Source organism: Salvelinus alpinus, chromosome 21 (genome assembly GCF_045679555.1).
Source record: "Salvelinus alpinus chromosome 21, SLU_Salpinus.1, whole genome shotgun sequence".
Lineage (NCBI taxonomy): Eukaryota > Metazoa > Chordata > Actinopteri > Salmoniformes > Salmonidae > Salvelinus > Salvelinus alpinus.
In genome coordinates, this window is record NC_092106.1 from 1133905 (window position 1) to 1151047 (window position 17143).

At 46.9% G+C, this 17143-nt stretch overlaps 2 protein-coding genes across 2 annotated transcripts in view; both read right to left on the bottom strand.

The window, feature by feature from the left end:
- Positions 1-240: 240 nt before the first annotated feature.
- trmt9b (tRNA methyltransferase 9B) overlaps positions 241-17143 on the bottom strand; it is a 32827-nt gene continuing 15924 nt past the window's right edge. Inside the window, exons 2-5 of the mRNA XM_071356426.1 lie at positions 15262-15464; positions 14410-14583; positions 2137-2367; positions 241-1958 (exon numbers count right to left, since the gene is read on the bottom strand). Of these exons, the coding sequence (XP_071212527.1) occupies positions 1255-1958; positions 2137-2367; positions 14410-14583; positions 15262-15424 (1272 nt within the window). The 5' untranslated portion in view covers positions 15425-15464 and the 3' untranslated portion in view covers positions 241-1254. The remainder of the gene's footprint in view (positions 1959-2136; positions 2368-14409; positions 14584-15261; positions 15465-17143) is intronic.
- Positions 3773-5404, bottom strand: LOC139547546 (uncharacterized). Its single transcript, XM_071356427.1, has 2 exons — positions 5228-5404; positions 3773-5022 (listed from the first exon to the last, which is right to left on the bottom strand). The coding sequence occupies exon 2, from the start codon at positions 4658-4660 to the stop codon at positions 3911-3913; it is 750 nt and encodes a 249-aa protein (XP_071212528.1). The 5' UTR covers positions 4661-5022; positions 5228-5404; the 3' UTR covers positions 3773-3910.

The window sequence follows — 17143 nt, forward strand, 5'->3', positions numbered from 1 at the left end:
TGTGACTGTAGCACCGGACGTGTCTGTAGCGCCGGACTTCGCATCTCCCACTCCTTTGTGGTGTAGTGAGCGGTCACAGTCATGTAGCTTATAATGAAGCGTAGTCCATTCAATTTGTCTGACAGATAGTAAATGTTGTTCTGTACCCGCATCCCTGTCCTCGGTGTATCAGGAAATTGAGAACATTGGTAGAATAAACATGAGATTATGATTAGGACGAGTAAAAGCAACCACAAGAAGGAGATTCATACTAATTATTTATTCATGGGCTAAACAAAAACACACACAGACAAATTCTATTTAAAAATTGTCATTTTTAAAAATCAACCATAAAACATTTGACAAAAATAATGTATGGTAGGTGAGATAATCTGTACACCAGTATCATAGTAGTGGGTCTGGCTTATGCAACTGCCATGGTTCAATGACTACAGAAATGTTCGGGAGCTATTCATCTGCGAACCACTGACATTCAGCAAGCAGCAACATACCTACAGTGCAACATTTCACAGTATCATCTAGGACATATGTCTGTTCATTCCCCCCCCCCCAATTTTTTTTTTTTTTATATTGGTTTAGTTCAGCTGGACAACATGTTAACACCAAATCACACAGACAGCATTGACACTATAGCACTTGACTTAATTAAGCATTCTTAATAACAACACACGGCTCCTTAGAACGTGACCCATTATACACAGGTGGTCCATAGAAAGGGACACCAAACACATCACAGAACGTCGCTGCAAGATTGGTTCCTCTTGTATTTTGCGGAACATATGAAGACAAATACAGGCAGACTTTGCATTTGAGAAACCCATTCCACCACTATATAACATAATGGTCAATGGTTAGTCTAAGAGGTAAACGGAAGGGGGGGTATCCTATAAGTTCCTCTATGGCTAAAAACAGAAGAACAAAAATCTAGAGGGGGAAAACATAAATGACTTGATTCCTTGGCAGACATTTTTCATAGTTATTGAGGGTCCATTGATAGCAGCATTGGAACGGGGGATAGAAGTCTTGGGAATAGGGTGCCATTTGGGACGCAGGCCAGATATACCCTGACCCTGGGTCTCTGGACACTGCTTATTAGGTGCATTCCATTTGCGAAACACTAACTCTTAAAACAACACCTCAAGAATATGAACAGAACCTTCAACATCTCTTAAAAAATAGTGTATTTTTTTCCTTTGAGGCGCAAGATGAATAAATCATGTTAAAAAATTTAAAATCAAACTTGTTAAAACCAAGTCATATGTTCCAAACCTGGACCTTCTCGGCCACCACGCACCAGTTGGCGTGGTCGAAGTAGGAGTAAAGGACGTGGAGCTCTTCGACGTGGCTCTCGATCAGCTCCGCCAGCTCGCCCTCCCGGAACACGTGGTAATAGCGCAGACACGATGCGGCCGCCGGCTCCCCTTCGCTGTCCTGTTTGAGGTCTCCTGGTGGGCCTGCGTCTTTCTCCCCTGGCCGCCCTGGTCCCTCTGTGTGCTCCCTCTGGTAGGAGGAGACCAGGTCAGGCAGGGCCACAGAGCCACACTCCTGAACCAAGGCAGTAGAGACACTGGTCTTCTCTGTGGAGTTGGAGTGGTTGTCGTCGCCATGATCTCTCTGGCTCCTGGCTAAGTCTGTGACCGAGTCAAAGACATCTTCCTCCGAGTTGTTCCTGGAGAAGCCAGAAAAGAGGCTGGACAGCTGCTTGATGAGGCCCGCTCCCCTGCCTCTGCGGCCGACCTTTCCCCCCTCCGCCTCCCCAAGCCGGGAGGAGACGGTGCTGATGAGTTCCCTGGAGGTGGATCTGGAGATGGTCAAGCTGCCAAAGTCAAAGACCGAGTCCAGGGAGCGGGAGAAGAACCACAGCCTGTGGCTCTGATGGGGACTGCAGGGCATTTCTTCTTTGTCCAGCATGGACGATGTGCTTTTCACCTTCCTGTTCTTGTCGCTGTAGAGGCATTCTTGGATAGGTAAGAAAATAAATCGTACTTGGTTAGTCCAAACACACACACACACATTCACCTCAAAAATATTTTAGGGGTTGAGAGCGTTGCTCAAGAGCACAACAGCAGGAGATTGCACCTGAGATCAACAACAAAAAATAGCAACCTTCCGGAACCTCCCTAACCAGCTACCTACCGCTCATGCTCTGTACAGCACCCCTCCTCCGGGGTGTGGAACTCTTCCTGCCCAGGGTGGGGGACGGGGGGTTGGGGTTCCAGGGCACAAAGATGTCCTGCTTCTGAAACTTCCGCCGTGTCTGCTCCATGGCCCACACGTATATCATGATGCGCCCGCCCACGCGCAGGGTCCTTGCCATTTCCTTTATTGCTCGAATACGACGCTCTTTGGTGGACAGATGATGGATGACTAGAAGGAGAAAAAAACATTTGAGGGTCGGAAAGTTGAGCAGTTCAACTAGGAAAGTGGTGGGCATTGGAGCTTCTTGTACAGTATTGTCACATGTTCAACAGATCTTTCTGAATGGAAGGTTCAGAATGGGAGGGGGGGCATTGAGATAGCGAAAAGGGTTCAATAATAGCATAGGGGCATCAAAATATTGATTTATTTCAAAAGTTGGTCAATTTTAAATTCAAATTACTTCCTGAATTGACTTCTTTCAATTTGAATTGACCACAATACTGAGGGGCTGGATTTGAACCCACGTCAACTTGTGCTCTGAAGGCAGCGGCCTACCCGAGGCCACTGAGGGGCCAGTGTTTATGATTATTAATACTGTCCTAGGGCAAATGATCACCCGAATCCTGCCTACTCACGCGTTGGTAATTAGACACCGCTTTAACCTTGCAATAAAACCATTTGTTATTTCCCAAACATACCCTTGTTATCTTGGTAACCCGGCTGCCGAGGCAACAAGGGCGCTGTGCCAGGAAGTGTATCTCATGTCAACTATGAAACTCGGCCTTGTTTTCAACATGTCACAACCACTCTGATTTGAAGTGAAGCACTGAACATGAACAGCTACATGATACCCAAGCAGAGACAGTTGGGAGTATGTTAAATGGGAAATTTGGGATTCAAAAACAACAAAACAGAACCAGCCACTTTTTTGGGGTAAACAGCTTTGGGATGGGGCTGGAGAAATGGAACCACTCAAATTCATAGACAGAGCTATGGTTGCAAAGACTGACCATCCATGAAATCATAATGATTTTTAACCATGTTTTGAAGCTGATACAGTATTTGTTTACAACTTACGATTGCAACATTTACAAACAATGGAGTAAAACCAGCTTATATTTTGGGTGACAAGGTAAGACAGTTCAACTAAGCTCATGAGCCATGCATACGTTATATTTAAGCAGTAAGGCCCGTGGGGGTGTGGTATATAGCCAATATACCACGGCTAAGGGCTGTTCTTGGGCACAACGCAACGCCGTGTTATAGCCGTGATGTATTGGCCATATATCACAAACCCCTGAGGTGCCTTATTGCTATTATAAACTGGTTACCAATGTAACTAGAGCACTTCAAATAAATGTTTTGTCGTACCCGTGGTATACAGTCTGATATACCACGGCTGTCAGCCAATCAGCATTCAGGGCTCAAACCACCCAGTTTATAATCAATGGCTATATATCATAGATTTTTGGACTTCGAAATTCATGTGCCAATCCCACATTGCCCCTTTAAATCGAGGAGAGATGGATAAATGAATGTGATGCATGTGAGCCTCATGCCAAAGACAATTTTCAAATGTAAATTGAATATACAAAGCTTTTTTTTATTGAATTGAATTACATTTAACATTTAAGTCATTTAGCAGACGCTCTTATCCAGAGCGACTTACAAATTGGTGCATTCACCTTATGATATCCAGTGGAACAACCACTTTACAATAGTGCATCTAACTCTTTTAAGGGGGGGGGGGGGTTAGAAGGATTACTTTATCCTATCCTAGGTATTCCTTAAAGAGGTGGGGTTTCAGGTGTCTCCGGAAGGTGGTGATTGACTCCGCTGACCTGGCGTCGTGAGGGAGTTTGTTCCACCATTGGGGTGCCAGAGCAGCGAACAGTTTTGACTGGGCTGAGCGGGAACTGTACTTCCTCAGAGGTAGGGAGGCGAGCAGGCCAGAGGTGGATGAACGCAGTGCCCTTGTTTGGGTGTAGGGCCTGATCAGAGCCTGAAGGTACGGAGGTGCCGTTCCCCTCACAGCTCCGTAGGCAAGCACCATGGTCTTGTAGCGGATGCGAGCTTCAACTGGAAGCCAGTGGAGAGAGCGGAGGAGCGGGGTGACGTGAGAGAACTTGGGAAAGTTGAACACCAGACGGGCTGCGGCGTTCTGGATGAGTTGTAGGGGTTTAATGGCACAGGCAGGGAGCCCAGCCAACAGCGAGTTGCAGTAATCCAGACGGGAGATGACAAGTGCCTGGATTAGGACCTGCGCCGCTTCCTGCGTGAGGCAGGGTCGTACTCTGCGAATGTTGTAGAGCATGAACCTACAGGAACGGGTCACCGCCTTGATGTTAGTTGAGAACGACAGGGTGTTGTCCAGGATCACGCCAAGGTTCTTAGCACTCTGGGAGGAGGACACAATGGAGTTGTCAACCGTGATGGCGAGATCATGGAACGGGCAGTCCTTCCCCGGGAGGAAGAGCAGCTCCGTCTTGCCGAGGTTCAGCTTGAGGTGGTGATCCGTCATCCACACTGATATGTCTGCCAGACATGCAGAGATGCGATTCACCACCTGGTTATCAGAGGGGGGAAAGGAGAAGATTAATTGTGTGTCGTCTGCATAGCAATGATAGGAGAGACCATGTGAGGATATGACAGAGCCAAGTGACTTGGTGTATAGCGAGAATAGGAGAGGGCCTAGAACAGAGCCCTGGGGGACACCAGTGGTGAGAGCACGTGGTGCAGAGACAGATTCTCGCCACGCCACCTGGTAGGAGCGACCTGTCAGGTAGGACGCAATCCAAGCGTGGGCCGCGCCGGAGATGCCCAGCTCGGAGAGGGTGGAGAGGAGGATCTGATGGTTCACAGTATCAAAGGCAGCCGATAGGTCTAGAAGGATGAGAGCAGAGGAGAGAGAGTTAGCTTTAGCAGTGCGGAGCGCCTCCGTGACACAGAGAAGAGCAGTCTCAGTTGAATGACTAGTCTTGAAACCTGACTGATTTGGATCAAGAAGGTCATTCTGAGAGAGATAGCAGGAGAGCTGGCCAAGGACGGCACGTTCAAGAGCTTTGGAGAGAAAAGAAAGAAGGGATACTGGTCTGTAGTTGTTGACATCGGAGGGATCGAGTGTAGGTTTTTTCAGAAGGGGTGCAACTCTCGCTCTCTTGAAGACGGAAGGGACGTAGCCAGCGGTCAAGGATGAGTTGATGAGCGAGGTGAGGTAAGGGAGAAGGTCTCCGGAAATGGTCTGGAGAAGAGAGGAGGGGATAGGGTCAAGCGGGCAGGTTGTTGGGCGGCCGGCCGTCACAAGACGCGAGATTTCATCTGGAGAGAGAGGGGAGAAAGAGGTCAAAGCACAGGGTAGGGCAGTGTGAGCAGAACCAGCGGTGTCGTTTGACTTAGCAAACGAGGATCGGATGTCGTCGATCTTCTTTTCAAAATGGTTGACGAAGTCATCAGCAGAGAGGGAGGAGGGGGGAGGAGGGGGAGGAGGATTCAGGAGGGAGGAGAAGGTGGCAAAGAGCTTCCTAGGGTTAGAGGCAGATGCTTGGAATTTAGAGTGGTAGAAATTGGCTTTAGCAGCAGAGACAGAAGAGGAGAATGTAGAGAGGAGGGAGTGAAAGGATGCCAGGTCCGCAGGGAGGCGAGTTTTCCTCCATTTCCGCTCGGCTGCCCGGAGCCCTGTTCTGTGAGCTCGCAATGAGTCGTCGAGCCACGGAGCAGGAGGGGAGGACCGAGCCGGCCTGGAGGATAGGGGACATAGAGTCAAAGGATGCAGAAAGGGAGGAGAGGAGGGTTGAGGAGGCAGAATCAGGAGATAGGTTGGAGAAGGTTTGAGCAGAGGGAAGAGATGATAGGATGGAAGAGGAGAGAGTAGCGGGGGAGAGAGAGCGAAGGTTGGGACGGCGCGATACCATCCGAGTAGGGGCAGTGTGGGAAGTGTTGGATGAGAGCGAGAGGGAAAAGGATACAAGGTAGTGGTCGGAGACTTGGAGGGGAGTTGCAATGAGATTAGTGGAAGAACAGCATCTAGTAAAGATGAGGTCAAGCGTATTGCCTGCCTTGTGAGTAGGGGGGGAAGGTGAGAGGGTGAGGTCAAAAGAGGAGAGGAGTGGAAAGAAGGATGCAGAGAGGAATGAGTCAAAGGTAGACGTGGGGAGGTTAAAGTCACCCAGAACTGTGAGAGGTGAGCCATCCTCAGGAAAGGAACTTATCAGGGCGTCAAGCTCATTGATGAACTCTCCAAGGGAACCTGGAGGGCGATAAATTTAAAATTTAAATTTTTAAATTTAAAAAATAAATAAACTTGTCATTCCAATCTCCTTTGCATTAGCGTAGCCTCTTCTGTAGCCTGTCAACTATGTGTCTGTCTATCCCTGTTCTCTCCTCTCTGCACAGACCATACAAACGCTTCACACCGCGTGGCCGCTGCTACTCTAACCTGGTGGTCCCAGCGCGCACGACCCACGTGGAGTTCCAGGTCTCAGGCAGCCTCTGGAACTGCCGATCTGCGGCCAACAAGGCAGAGTTCATCTCAGCCTATGCTTCCCTCCAGTCCCTCGACTTCTTGGCACTGACGGAAACATGGATTACCACTGATAACACTGCTACTCCTACTGCTCTCTCCTCGTCTGCCCACGTGTTCTCGCACACCCCGAGAGCTTCTGGTCAGCGGGGTGGTGGCACTGGGATCCTCATCTCTCCCAAGTGGACATTCTCTCTTTCTCCCCTGACCCATCTGTCTATCGCCTCCTTTGAATTCCATGCTGTCACAGTTACCAGCCCTTTCAAGCTTAACATCCTTATCATTTATCGCCCTCCAGGTTCCCTTGGAGAGTTCATCAATGAGCTTGACGCCCTGATAAGTTCCTTTCCTGAGGATGGCTCACCTCTCACAGTTCTGGGTGACTTTAACCTCCCCACGTCTACCTTTGACTCATTCCTCTCTGCATCCTTCTTTCCACTCCTCTCCTCTTTTGACCTCACCCTCTCACCTTCCCCCCCTACTCACAAGGCAGGCAATACGCTTGACCTCATCTTTACTAGATGCTGTTCTTCCACTAATCTCATTGCAACTCCCCTCCAAGTCTCCGACCACTACCTTGTATCCTTTTCCCTCTCGCTCTCATCCAACACTTCCCACACTGCCCCTACTCGGATGGTATCGCGCCGTCCCAACCTTCGCTCTCTCTCCCCCGCTACTCTCTCCTCTTCCATCCTATCATCTCTTCCCTCTGCTCAAACCTTCTCCAACCTATCTCCTGATTCTGCCTCCTCAACCCTCCTCTCCTCCCTTTCTGCATCCTTTGACTCTCTATGTCCCCTATCCTCCAGGCCGGCTCGGTCCTCCCCTCCTGCTCCGTGGCTCGACGACTCATTGCGAGCTCACAGAACAGGGCTCCGGGCAGCCGAGCGGAAATGGAGGAAAACTCGCCTCCCTGCGGACCTGGCATCCTTTCACTCCCTCCTCTCTACATTCTCCTCTTCTGTCTCTGCTGCTAAAGCCAATTTCTACCACTCTAAATTCCAAGCATCTGCCTCTAACCCTAGGAAGCTCTTTGCCACATTATCCTCCCTCCTGAATCCTCCTCCCCCTCCTCCCCCCTCCTCCCTCTCTGCTGATGACTTCGTCAACCATTTTGAAAAGAAGGTCGACGACATCCGATCCTCGTTTGCTAAGTCAAACGACACCGCTGGTTCTGCTCACACTGCCCTACCCTGTGCTTTGACCTCTTTCTCCCCTCTCTCTCCAGATGAAATCTCGCGTCTTGTGACGGCCGGCCGCCCAACAACCTGCCCGCTTGACCCTATCCCCTCCTCTCTTCTCCAGACCATTTCCGGAGACCTTCTCCCTTACCTCACCTCGCTCATCAACTCATCCTTGACCGCTGGCTACGTCCCTTCCGTCTTCAAGAGAGCGAGAGTTGCACCCCTTCTGAAAAAACCTACACACGATCCCTCCGATGTCAACAACTACAGACCAGTATCCCTTCTTTCTTTTCTCTCCAAAACTCTTGAACGTGCCGTCCTTGGCCAGCTCTCCTGCTATCTCTCTCAGAATGACCTTCTTGATCCAAATCAGTCAGGTTTCAAGACTAGTCATTCAACTGAGACTGCTCTTCTCTGTGTCACGGAGGCGCTCCGCACTGCTAAAGCTAACTCTCTCTCCTCTGCTCTCATCCTTCTAGACCTATCGGCTGCCTTTGATACTGTGAACCATCAGATCCTCCTCTCCACCCTCTCCGAGCTGGGCATCTCCGGCGCGGCCCACGCTTGGATTGCGTCCTACCTGACAGGTCGCTCCTACCAGGTGGCGTGGCGAGAATCTGTCTCCGCACCACGTGCTCTCACCACTGGTGTCCCCCAGGGCTCTGTTCTAGGCCCTCTCCTATTCTCGCTATACACCAAGTCACTTGGCTCTGTCATATCCTCACATGGTCTCTCCTATCATTGCTATGCAGACGACACACAATTAATCTTCTCCTTTCCCCCCTCTGATAACCAGGTGGTGAATCGCATCTCTGCATGTCTGGCAGACATATCAGTGTGGATGACGGATCACCACCTCAAGCTGAACCTCGGCAAGACGGAGCTGCTCTTCCTCCCGGGGAAGGACTGCCCGTTCCATGATCTCGCCATCACGGTTGACAACTCCATTGTGTCCTCCTCCCAGAGTGCTAAGAACCTTGGCGTGATCCTGGACAACACCCTGTCGTTCTCAACTAACATCAAGGCGGTGACCCGTTCCTGTAGGTTCATGCTCTACAACATTCGCAGAGTACGACCCTGCCTCACGCAGGAAGCGGCGCAGGTCCTAATCCAGGCACTTGTCATCTCCCGTCTGGATTACTGCAACTCGCTGTTGGCTGGGCTCCCTGCCTGTGCCATTAAACCCCTACAACTCATCCAGAACGCCGCAGCCCGTCTGGTGTTCAACTTTCCCAAGTTCTCTCACGTCACCCCGCTCCTCCGCTCTCTCCACTGGCTTCCAGTTGAAGCTCGCATCCGCTACAAGACCATGGTGCTTGCCTACGGAGCTGTGAGGGGAACGGCACCTCCGTACCTTCAGGCTCTGATCAGGCCCTACACCCAAACAAGGGCACTGCGTTCATCCACCTCTGGCCTGCTCGCCTCCCTACCTCTGAGGAAGTACAGTTCCCGCTCAGCCCAGTCAAAACTGTTCGCTGCTCTGGCACCCCAATGGTGGAACAAACTCCCTCACGACGCCAGGTCAGCGGAGTCAATCACCACCTTCCGGAGACACCTGAAACCCCACCTCTTTAAGGAATACCTAGGATAGGATAAAGTAATCCTTCTAACCCCCCCCCCCCCCTTAAAAGAGTTAGATGCACTATTGTAAAGTGGTTGTTCCACTGGATATCATAAGGTGAATGCACCAATTTGTAAGTCGCTCTGGATAAGAGCGTCTGCTAAATGACTTAAATGTAAATGTTAAATGTAAGTGGACTACACGTCTCGAATGTTCAGAAAGTTAAGCTTACGTTGCAAAAAATCTTATTGACTAAAATGATATAGTACTGCTGGCTGGTGAAATAGGCTAGCTAGCAGTGGCTGCGTTGTTGACTTTGTTTGAAAGTGTAGCTGGCTAGGTAACCTCTAACTGGCTAGGTAACCTCGACAATTACTCTAGACTACACAATTATCTTGGATACAAAGACGGCTATGTAGCCAGCTAAGATCAAACAAATCAAACTGTTGTACTGTAATGAAATGAAATGTAATACTACCTGTAATACTACCTGTGGAGCAAAGCGGAATGCAACTACTCGCTCCAAACCAAACCGGAAGTGCGTATCGTAGAGGGAGAGGCAATGAATGAATGAATGAAGTGCCCAGTTAGCCTAACACTGGGTCCCAATTCACTCCCTACCACAGTGCTTGATTTGGGCCGGAGCTTTCCAGAGCATCGTACTGGCACTTCTAATTTTTTGGGAATTGCATTTTGGCTCCTCTATAAAACAAAAGTAGCATATCGCAGGCCCAGATTCACACACGGAGGCAAAAAAGGTTGATCAAAGCACGAAGGCGGGATCTGCATTGAATAGCAATGGAGAGTGGGCATTCAGTTCCTGATTCCGTTTTCGTTCACGTTTATTTGCCGCTAGTCTGTGAATCTGCGTGACAGTAGGCTGTTAAAGATTGCGTTGGTACGGAAAAGGACACATAACTTCCAACATCTGATTCAATATAAACACGCCCAGGCCCTGATGAAGAGAACTAAGAGGTCATGTTGCCGTTGGTTCTGTGACACCATTGGGAGGGCGACACCTGTGTGAGAGGTTTGGGGGATGATTAAGACGATGAGTGGGGTCAGAAGGGAGTGGGATAATCCAGTATTGATGAGTGGGGTCAGAAGGGAGTGGGATAATCCAGTCTTGATGAGTGGGGTCAGAAGGGAGTGGGATAATCCAGTCTTGATGAGTGGGGTCAGAAGGGAGTGGGATAATCCAGTATTGATGAGTGGGAAGGATGTGCCAGTAACAGATGAGGAGAGATGAACGCCAAATTAACCTGGTTAATTAACCTGGTTAATTTAACCTGGTTAATTAACCTGGTTAATTAACCTGGTTAAATTAACCTGGTTAATTTGTCAGATGGAGGGGCAGAGAGAATGAGAGAGAAGCATCCAGGAGTGCTAGATAGGAGGGAGGATGTAAATGATGCGTTGAATGCACAAAAGGGAAATAGGTAAGACTGGGTTACCTTCACCTGGGAAATTTGAGGTGTGCCATGTTATGTTGGCCCATCTTGTGTTGAGGCACTGGATAAGTTATTGGTGTTGTACAAGAGTGTGGGAGGAAGGGAAACTACAGTAGTGGTACCAATCCGGAAGCCAGGGAAGGACCCAACGAGGCCAACAAGCTATCGGCCAATAGCTTTAACATCACATGTATTTAAGATTATGGAATTTATGATTACGGAGAGGCTAACTTACTTCCTGGAGTGCAAGGGGCTAGTATCGCCACACCAGAGTGGGTTCAGGAAAGGTAGGGGAACTATGGACCCAGTGCTCTGCTAAGAAGCAGAGGTCAGGAAGCCTCAAGTGAACAGGGAGACTGTTGTATCTGTCTTTTTTGATGTGGTCGAAGGTGTATGATATGATGTGGAAGGAGGGGTTGCTTATCGAGCTCGATATTCCGGGGTTAGGAGGGAGAACGTACACCTGGATAAAGGATTTCCTGTTTGGAAGGTCTATCCAGGTCAGGTTGGGGAAGCCTCTCAGGCAGCTACCTGGTGGATAATGGTACACCGCAGGGGAGTGTGATTAGTCCTCTGTTGTTCTCAATCATGATCAATAATGTTTACTCTCAGGTACAGCCAAATATTGGGAGGTCATTATTTGCAGACGGGGCCTTATGGAAGAGGGAAAAAATGTGCCATACATAGTCAAGAAGGTACAGGAAGCAATTGATGAGGTAGAGCGGTGGGCATTAATGACTTCTTAGGGCTAGGCCCCTTTTTTCTCCATTTCTGCCTGAATGATGTGCCCAAAGTAAACTGCCTGTAGCTCAGGCCCTGAAGCCAGGATATGCATATAATTGGTACCATTGGAAAGAAAACACTTTGAAGTTTGTAGAAATGTTAAAATAATGTAGGAGAATATAACACAATAGATATGGTAGGAGAAAATCCAAAGAAAAAAACGGAATTTTCTTTTTTTGGAGAGACCATCCTCTTAGAAATGCAAGAGAAAGGTAATATTGTAAAATAGCTCCCTGGATGCAATTCCTATGGCTTCCACAGGGTGTCACTATGTTCAAGGTTTCAGTCTTGTAACTTCAAAAACAAATCAGATATAACAGTTTTAGTATGAGGACACAGACTTGAAAATCCGTGTTTTTGCGCACCACGACGAAGTTGCGCACCTGCTGAAATTGGTTTCCTATTGAACATACTTCTTTCCGAAATAAATATTATGGTTTGATTACATTTTAGGGTATCTGAGGAGTAAATAGAAACTCATTTGAAACAAAGTTTAGGTGTCGATTTTCAGATTCCTTTCTCTACAAATTGAACGAGTGGATTACTCAAATTGATGGCGCCAACTAAACTGACTTTTTGAGATATAAAAAAAGATTTTATCTAACAAAACGACACTACATGTTATAGCTGGGACCCTTTGGATGACAAATCAGAGGAAGATTTAAAAAAAAAGTGAATATTTAATCTTTATATGTGAATGTATGAAACCTGTGCCGATGGAAAGATATTTTGATGTGGGGCGCCGTCCTCAAACAATCACATGGCATGTTTTAGCTGTAATAGCTACTGTAAATCGGACAGTGCAGTTAGATTAACAAGAATTTAAGCTTTCAGCTGATATAAGACACTTACATGTACCTAAATGTTTAAAATCCATAATAGTAGATTTCATTTTAATTACGCGCCCTCCAGTTTCACCGGAAGTTTTCCCGCCAGCGGGACACCGATCCTTAAAATGTGGGGATTCAGGTCCTCTGTAGATAAAACTCAGACCGTGTTCTTTACCAGGAGGAAGGTGGGAGATGAGGTAGACTTGAGGTTATATGGGAGAAACTTGGAGAGGGTGAGGACCTTCAGGTTCCTTGGGGTATACTTTGACACTAGACTGACCTGGGCAGAACACACTGAGAGAGTGGTGGGAAAGTGTCAGAAGGTGCTAAATGTGATGCGCTGTCTGATGGGGAAGGAGTGGGGGGCGGGGCGTTCCTCATTGAGGACCATGTATGTTGCATTGATCCGATCTGTAATAGGCTATGGCAGCGAATTGTTCGACAGCTCGGACCTCATTTGAAAGGCTAGATGTCATACAGGGGGCAAGGACTCAAAATATGTAGTGGGGCGTTTCAGACCTCCCTAGTGTCTGGACTACAGGTGGAGATGGGGGATATGCCATTGCAGATTAGGAGACACCAGCTGGCAATTATTTTTTGGGTCAACCTACAGGGACACGGGGTGTCTCATCCTGAGAAAGGGATTTTACAGGCATGCTGGGTACATGAGCGAAGACAGAACAGAGCTTTGGGTGGGTGGGTGAAGGAGATGGGACTGTATAGAAGGGAGTTTAGTCCAACAGTAGCTATTCCTGTAAATCCACCATGGCTACTCCCGCCTCCTGTAGTTGAGCTAGAAGTGTTGGAGAGACTACAGAAAAATAGGATGTTACTGTGTACTTTTACTTCACTACATTCCAAAGGAAAATTATGTACTTTTTACTCCATCCATTTTCCCCAGACATCCAAAAGTACTCGTTACATTTTGAATGCTTAACAGGCCAGAAAAATGGTGAAATTCACACACTTATCAAGAGAACACGTGGCCATCCTTACTGCCTCTGATCTGGCAGACTCACTAAACACAAATGCATCTTTTGTAAATAATGTCTGAGTGTGCCCCTGGATATGCATACTTTTAAAAAAACAAAATGGTGCCGTCTGCTTTGCTTAATATAAGCAATTTGAAATTATATATACTTTACTTTTGATACTTAAGTATATTTTAGCAATTACATTTACTTTTAATACTTAAGTATTTTTAAAACCAAAAACTTGTAGACTTTTACTCAAGTGGTATTTTACTGGGTGACTTTCACCTTTACTTCAGTCATGGTTGCCACCACTGAGGATGGCAACCATCCTAAGTGGTGGCACTCTTTTGTTCAAGCCCTGGTCTAACCACATTGTAAAATCAGCTGCTCAACAGAATCTTAATAAGCAGACTAGGGTGTTTCACGGCTGGATCAAAAGCCAAGCCCGCACACCCAGGAGCTCTCCAGATGGAGGGTTGACCACATGTGACTAACCGTGCAGTTGTACTTCGTGGGGGTTAAGTGCCTTGATCAAGGGCACAATGGCAGGAGATGGTAGGTCTACATGGGATCAGACACAGCAGCCTTCCAGTGTCAATAATGCTTACTTTTTCACGTAGGCTATAATAATAGTCATGAACAATGTGTACAAACCCTTAACAGTGAATAAACAGAGGTCTCTATAGCATAATGTCACATAATTTGTGAATTTCGATGAACATAGTCTAATGGACCGACTTGGAAGAAGACAGCTCCTGCACTTCTTTCATTCCAAGTCAAGCACTGCTTATACCTATGGCCCGAGGGGGCGTGAGGAGGACAGTGAAAAGAAGACAGTAATGGTAGCAGGAGTGTGAGTCAGAATGCAAGCCAGTTGGTCTGACCCCCGATTGAACCGGGGTCAGACACACTAACCGCTAGACAACACAGGCCAGTACCCTCCCATGTTGAGTGAAGCATAGGCCTACCTGCGATAGAGAGGACACCGTCAAAGCAGCTGTCCCTGTAGGGCAGCCTGAGGCTGTCACACAGCTGCACCTCGTGGCCCTGGCTCCAGGCAGAGTCCACCAGGGGGCGACACACGTCACAGCCCAGCTTGAACACACTGCCGTTGATGTGCAGGTACTTGCCATTGCCACAGCCTGTGATGGGGATGCAGGCAGACAATCAACAACAAACACCAGGTCCCAGTCCTGATTCTCCACCCTTCTCCCAAAGTGTGCACTTGCTCACTCACAATCATAGATTTCAAAGAATTGGATTGGTGTAAGCATTGGCTGGAGGGAGTTTCCACCACTGTTTAATCCATGACCGGGAGTGTGCATGTGCACCCTTTTGGAGAAGGGCAGAGAATCAGGATGCAGCCTAGATGTAAACCCCAGGAGAAAGACATGCATGAGGCCAATATGAAATGGCACCCTATTTGCTTGCCTATATGGTGCACTGCTTTGGAAGTGCTACTTGTGTTTTCACATTGACATCATGACTTGAAGCAAGGCCATCTCAGAATCAGAATGACTGGTACTTTCGAGTGTGAAAACCAATTCCCTGGCGCGAAATTAAGAATATCACACACCATCTTAGACAGTAGCTGAAAGCAAGAGTCAACCAAAGACTAATTTGCTTGTCAACAACTAAACATTGCATCATGAAATCAAACAATAGCAGGTAGAAAACCTTAGGCAGAGTATGTTGTTATTGGCCTTTTTGTTAATTTCAATTAGACTCAGGCCACCAGAGATAGTCAGTGGTAGGACAGAGACACATACCCACTTAATGCATGTCCATCAGCAGTAGAACAGACACAGTAGCATACATACCCACGTCAGCGATGATACTGCCAGGCTCATGCTCCAGTAGGAACTGACGCACCTTGGGCCAGGCCTTGTAGCGGCTGTCATTAAAATAAGGAGCAATCTTCTCGTAGACGCTGTGCACATGCTCCCTCTCCAGCCGAGTGGCAGCCTCCTCCATCACGGTCATCCAGGCTCACTCATAAAACCAGCCCACCTCAGCCGCACAGCTACAGGGCAGACAATAACAACAGGTTGGATTTCCAAAGGAGAGGTTGCATCCCAAATGATACCCCTATTTCCTAGTGTACTATATAGGAAATAAGATGCAATTTGGGACATAACCAGAGTGTTCTTATGGGATAAGTTCAGGACAGGTAGTCCCTTGTCCAGTGGTGTAAAGTACTTTAAAGTAATACTTCAGTTGTTTTTTGGGGGGGGGTATCTGTACTTTACCTTACTATTTATATTTTTGACAACTTTTACTTCACTACATTCCTGAAGAAAATAAATGTACTTTTTACTCCATACATTTTCCCTGACACCCAAAAGTACTCGTTACATTTTGAATGCTTAGCAGGATAGGAAAATGGTCCAATTCACACACTCATCAAGAGAACATTCCTGGTCATCCCTACTGCCTCTGATCTGGTAGACTTACTTAACACAAATGCTTTGTTTGTAAATTATGCCAGTGTTGGAGAGTGTCCCTGGCTATCCGTAAAAAATTTTTTTTACTAGAAAATGGTGATGTCTGGTTTGCTTAATATAAGGAATTTTAAATGATTTATACTTTTACTTTTGATAATTAAGTATACTTTACCAATTACATTTACTTTAGATACTTAAGTATATATAAAATCAGATACTTAGACTTATACTCAAGTAGTATTTTACTAGGTGACTTTCACATGAGTAATCTTCTATTAAGGTATCTTTACTTATAGTCAAGTATGGCATGACTTTTTCCACCAATGCCTTTGTTCCATTTCCAGCCCCCCAAAAATCTGCCCTTTCGTGCGTACAAAACACAACCCTGGCCTTTTTGTTCAGGACAGGTAGTACCTTGTTCCATTTCAAAACATTTTCTGTCATTTTGTTCCTACAGAACACGACGCTGGCCTTTTAAATGTCCCTACAAGGTTAATATAATGATTGGTGTGAGAATTACAATGCCAGTACGGATGTCAAACCCAGCAACATCATAGCAGATTTAACATGATTGCTAGAGGTCAAGCAAGGTTAAAGGACAGCCAAAATAGAGGACCCTTATGTCATTAGGGACAGATCCAAATTTACAGAATGATTACCTGGAAGAAAGTCATGCGTTTTCAATTTCAGGCAAAGGGAGGGTTTAGTATATATATATATTTTTTTTTATCTAGTCCAAGGGAGGGTCATGTAATTTGTAATTTATTACATTTTTTTATTTCAGAATTAGTTGCTTATTAGGATATTTAAACTATATAAAAAGATAATTCGTAAAAATCCAAATAACTTCACAGATCTTCATTGTAAAGGGTTTAAACACCGTTTCCCATGCTTGTTCAATGAACCATAAACAATTAATGAACATGCACCTGTGGAACGGTCATTAAGACACTAACAGCTTACAGACGGTAGGCAATTAAGGTCACAGTTATGAAAACTTAGGACACTAAAAAGAGGCCTCTCTACTGACTCTGAAAAACACCAAAAGAAAGATGCCCAGGGTCCCGGCTCATCTGCGTGAACGTGCCTTAGGCATGCTGCAAAGAGGCATGATGACTGCAGATGTGGCCAGGGCAATAAATTGCAATGTCCGTACTGTGAGACGCCTAAGACTAGAGGTCGACCGATTAATCGGCATGGCTGATTAATTAGGGCCGATTTCAAGTTTTCATAACAAAAATCGGTAATTGGCATTTTT